Source organism: Nicotiana sylvestris, chromosome 3 (genome assembly GCF_000393655.2).
Source record: "Nicotiana sylvestris chromosome 3, ASM39365v2, whole genome shotgun sequence".
Classification (NCBI taxonomy): Eukaryota; Viridiplantae; Streptophyta; class Magnoliopsida; order Solanales; family Solanaceae; genus Nicotiana; species Nicotiana sylvestris.
The window spans coordinates 214,601,520-214,607,284 of NC_091059.1; the positions used below are offsets into that span (position 1 = coordinate 214,601,520).

The window sequence follows — 5,765 nt, forward strand, 5'->3', positions numbered from 1 at the left end:
GAGTAAATCAGGAAGTAGGCTAAAATCTTCAAGTATCCCTGAGAACGCTACATTTATAATCTTCTTAAACCTTCGAGGATTACTATTTAGGAACCAAAACTGTGGTACCAAAAATCTTGGCGAAATGATTTCCTGGCCACTTAAATTTGTAGGGCTTTTGAAAGCTGATACACAAACTTTTGTCTTTCCTATTTAAACACTCAAACTCGTGAAACCTATAACTAATAAACACATTTGACCATTGACTATGCTTATGTGGCGGTAGCTTATCTTACGTGGACATAATGCGTACAAGTCACATTCAAATGGCGCGTGTATCTGTTATTATTCATTATAAAGATTGTAAAATAAAAAATAAAAAAAACTATAAGGGAAACCAAAAAAGAAGAAGAAAATGGTGGCTAGGTTTATTGACTCCGCCTTATTCCGTCAGTTCCTCCAAAAAAGAGAAATCAACCATGCAGCTAGACTGCCGGAATTTTTATCAATTCCTATGGGAGATAAATTGAAAGAAAAATTGAGGTCTATGAATGTTACCGGAGAAAGGATTAGATTTGAAGGCCTAGCTCCACCGGCTCTGACAACGGAGACAACGAATTTTCCGGGGGAGACGATGGGGAGAATTACTATGAATGATGCTAGGAAAATTTTGAGGATTTCTCAGTTGGAGAAAGTGCGATTGAGACTTAGAGATATGCCGATGAACTCCATTTCGTACTCTAAATTCGTTGAGATCTGTAGTGAAGTTTGTAGCAACAGAGAACAGGGTTTGGAGTTTACAAAGATGTTGGACGATTCAGGCAGCGTCATCATTTTTGGTGACGTCGTTTTGCTCCATCCCCATCAGGTAAAAGTTGCACAGCTATGGTGAAGAAGAAAATAAGGGAAATAGAAGAAAAAGTAGAAATTAATAAATTTATTCCAGCACATCTATGAGGTTTGTTTCCCTTGATGTGTAACAATCTCATTGGTCATTTGCTGACTGGATGGACACGTCTGTAAATATGTAATACACCCGCGTAGGGTCAAGGGTCAAATGTGTTTATTAGTTAAGGATTTCACGAGTTTGAGTGTTCAAATGAGAAAGTCCAAAGTTTGTGTATCGACTTTCAAAAGCCTTATAAGTTTAAGTGGGCAGGAAGCCATTTTGCCAAAAATCTTTGAACTCAAGGATTCATTCATGTAATTTACTTCAAATATTTATTTGTTTCCGCATGTCTTTACATTAAACTGAACAATTTAACATTAACAGTTAAATATTTATCGCTTAACCATGATTAAGTAATATATTATTTCTTGCATTCAATGATTTAGTGCAAAATACTTGTGCAAGTAAGTTTTTACATGAGTTACCATGGTAAAAGTTATGTCAACATGATTACATGCTTGGTAGGAATTATTTCAGAATTATACACCTTACTTTATTTTAGATTATATTTTGCGATACTACAGGGACATATAAACAGAAGACATACCCGAAAAAAATATCTGCACATATGATTGCAAAAAGACGTACTTATAATTTTACTGAACTCACAAAATATCACTAAACATGGTTTTATCATAGTATAATAAATGGGAAGCTTGACAATCTCCTCAACTTGTTATCCCATAGTGTACCCAGAGTGTCACTAATCCTGAAGGTTTTCCCAGCAGCCCAATTTGTATAAGCTGCCGTGCCATTGTTCGGAATGGTCCAACCTACGTTGTCCCCAAACATATGCACCGTTTGGGCTGTCGTGTCTTGCACCAAACTTGCGACGGCTAAAGCAACAAAGGCAAATATGCACAATTTTTTGTCCATTGTCTTTGATTTTAAGTAAGTTTCTTCTTTTCGAGAGGATTTATTAAAAGAGATCCTATTACAACTGAGGGAGTTGCTGATTGCTAGTTTGCTAGAGGAGGATGAGATGCCTAGAACAATTTAACTCTGTTTATATAAGGGAAAGATTTTGAATTGGTCTACACTCTTAACTTGCATGGTGCTAAGTCTTGAATTTCAACTATAGCAAAAGTGGTGGGAAATAAACGTAGGATTTTAATGCTGAATGGACCCAAAAGAGAAAAGTTAGAATGCGAGCTAATTCAGCTCCCAAAATAATTCAGTAGAAGTTGCTATACAATTTACGAAGTTGATTTACGACTGTTAGGTAAGTTCCTTCTCTATATTGAGACTTTCCAACACAGCAAAAGGTGAATAATATTGTAGACAAGAACGAGCACATAACTACTCGGATAGAAGCGTTACTTAATTCCTCAAAGTAGACTCTTTAGGTAGTTATTCCTGCCTAACCGGGAAAATTTTGCAGTGGTATATCTCCTAATAAGTCTTTTATGAAATCAAGTAATGAAAAAGCAGAACAATTAGATAAGAATTTATAAGGAATTAAAGCTCTACTACTTTTTCAGAACGTTATAACTTTCTATTTCAGTAAGTTTTCCATGAAGAAAGAACATTTACCATACGCAGAGGGTAATTCTGAAAATTAACATCTAAAAAAGAAAGGAGTAAAATAGAGAAGGCAATTAGATGCATCAGTGGTTGAATTCACAAGTTTTTAAAATTAATAAAGTGATACCCGAATTTACATAACAATTAGATGCATCAATCATGGTTGAACCTATGGGGTATTTGATTGCATAAAGAAGTCATCATAACCCAAAGAAAGGGGAAGGAAATTTACATGAAGATTCCTTATAATGACTCATCAGACAAAACAGCAATAGAGTTAAAACTGTCCAGAAAATTAGTAGCAATATTGAAGTCGGTAAAATATAAAATTTCTTTATACAACACTGTTAGTCAAGTCAACACAAAAAAGTTAATTAAATTCTTATTTTAATATTTGTTGAAATCATTTTCTTTATATATTAAACAATAATTTATGAAATTCACAGAAATAAACATGAAGTCTTTAACAAACTTAATATTAAATTATTCCATGATCATACTAGAACTCAATGTCATAAGTGCATGAGCAGCCACTAGGAAATCGAATAAAGTACAGTAACTGCCCGGAATACAATTTGGATAGGAAGTAAATACAATACATTGAAAGAGACTATGCTAGCTGCGGGTCGCCTCGAGGAATGCAGCCCACCTAAGTCTCTGTATCCACCATGCTGCTACTCCCACTAGACCATTAGAGATACATGTGCCTCTGCAACAAAAATGCACAGCAAGTGTAGCATGAGTACAAAAATAACGTGTACTTAGTAAGTATCCCGTCTAATTTCGAAGAAGTAGAGATGAAGGGTCGACTTCGACACTTACTAATGGTCCAATAATGATACACCAATAATGTAATATAAATCAAGGATTTTTATAAAGTGATTTCAAACTCAATAGGCATGAAGCAGGTAAACAATTATTTTAATAATAAGAGATTTCCAAAATTTATGTTTCATCATTTATCAATTTATCTCAGGCTAGAGAGACAATATTATTATTTATAAATGTCAAGGCAAGCAAAACAAGCATACGCAAATCATGCCGAGGTCACACGGCTCGATCCAACAATATTTAAATTATGCATTGCCAGAGGGTCGAATGATGCGAACCATAGATGCATCTATTACCCCGCTCGCGAATCACACATGCGACACGGTCAAATATAAATAAAAATAACAAACAATCAATCAAGAATCCATCAGGGAGCAATTATTCAAGGAAAAACAATTTCTCTTTTAAAGTTCAGAAAACGATGTCTAGCCTTTTAGAAAATTATCTACAAAGTTCGATATGTTTTAAGCATTTAAATTGACAATAAGATTACAAATATTTACAAGTAAAGCATGCTTTTGGATCCTAGGCTACCCGGACTTAAGCATAATAGTAGCTACGCACGGACTCTCGTCACCTCGTGTGTACGTAGCCCCCCACAATAATTACACATAGTCAATTATTGCATCTTTGAGAACAATTCCCTCTTACAAGATTAAAAAGGAGACTCACCTCGCTCCGAAGCTTATATCCCAATTCAAGAATGCGCTCAAACCTCCAAATCGGAGTCGAACAATCCAAAAAATATTCAAATGGGGTAAAAACTAGTCAATATATGCTCAAGAATTCATATTCTAATTATTAAACTAAATCCCCAACCCTAAATGCAAAGTTCCTAAAAATTCATCTCCAGGTCCATGTGCCCGGATTCCAGTAATTTTTTAAGAAAGTTGTTGCCCATAACCTAAGAATCAAGAATATATGATTTCTACTCCATTCCATAACCATTTTCGCGGTTAAATCTCATTTTTATCCAAAACCTAGATTTTTCATCTAAACCCTTGATTTTCCCTAATTTTTACATGTTAATTTACCCATAATCTATGTATTAAATTCATGTTGTGTAGAAATTACTTACCTCAAAGTGCTAGGTGGAAACCCTCTTCTAAAAGCTCCAAAAATTACCTAAATCTGAGATTCAAAACTCAAAAATGAGTAAAAAATGGCTGACTCCTGTTTTTAGGCATTCTGCCTAGGCAAGTCGCATGTATGAAATGCGACTTTGCCTGATTTTCGGGCAAAAATGAATTACTATCAGCCTTAGGTCAATGGACCATAATTTTCTATACAAATGTCCAAATGACAAATGGTTTAACTTTCTGGAAATTTGAATCAAAGATCTACAACTTTCATGTTTTATAAATTTTAAGATTCCTTATAGATTTCGAGATGTAAGCTTCCAAAGTAGGCTCCTCGCATTAGAAATTTCTTGGGAAATTGAAAAGCAACTTTACCAGCCTTCATTCAATCGATCATAACTTTCTGAACATATATTCAAATGATGAATGGTTTATCTTTCTAGAAACTAAAATGCAAGGACTACAACTTTCATGTTTTGCAAATTTTTAGATTCCTTATAGATTGCAAGATATGGGCTTCCAAAATCGACTCCACGTATCAGAAATTTTCTGGCGAACAACTTGTGCAACAGAAAATTTCAGCAATTTTCTTTGTCCGGAATTCATTCCGTTAACCTTCAGAAATCCACCAGAGGCCCTCGGGACCTTAACTAATTATATCAACATGTCCCAAAACATGATACAAACTCGCTCGAGGCCTAAAAATACATCAAACAACGTCAAAATCATGAATCGCACCCCAATTCAAGCTTAATGAACTTTAGAACTTCAAACTTCTACATTTGATGTCGAAACCTATCAAATTACGTCCGATTGACTTAAATTTTGCACACAAGCCACATTCGATATTATGGACCTATTCCAACTTTCAGAATCAGAATCCGACCCCAATATCAAAAAGTCCACTTCCGGTCAAACTCTTCAAAAACCTTCAAATTTCTAACTTTCGCCAAATGACCCCAAAATGACCTACGAACCTCTAAATCTACTTCCGAATGTGCTCCAAATACTTGAATCACCATATGGAGCTATTTCCAGACTCAGAATCCCAAACGGATATTGATAACACTGAAATGCACTTAAATTCGAACTTATGAAGTTCTTCCAAAAATGCTAACTTCCACAATATGTGCCGAAACATTTTCGGGTCTTCCAAAACGCGATCCGGACATACGCCCAAGTCTGAAATCATCATATGAATCTGCTAGGACCTTCGAATTCCGATTCTAAGGTCGTCTACTAAAAAATTCAATCTTAGCTAAATTCTTTCAACTTAAGGCTTCCGAAATGAAAATTTTCTTTCCAATTCGACTCCGAACTTTCCAAAATTCAGTTCCGACCATGCGTACAAGCCATAATATCTGGAATGAAGCTGCTCATGGCCTCAAACTACTGAATGACGC

At 35.2% G+C, this 5,765-nt stretch overlaps 1 protein-coding gene across 1 annotated transcript; it reads left to right on the forward strand.

The window, feature by feature from the left end:
* The first annotated feature begins 394 nt into the window (after positions 1-394).
* LOC104212716 (calcium uniporter protein 4, mitochondrial-like) lies at positions 395-871 on the forward strand. Its single transcript, XM_009762066.1, has one exon. The coding sequence runs from the start codon at positions 395-397 to the stop codon at positions 869-871; it is 477 nt and encodes a 158-aa protein (XP_009760368.1).
* The last annotated feature ends 4,894 nt before the right edge of the window (positions 872-5,765 follow it).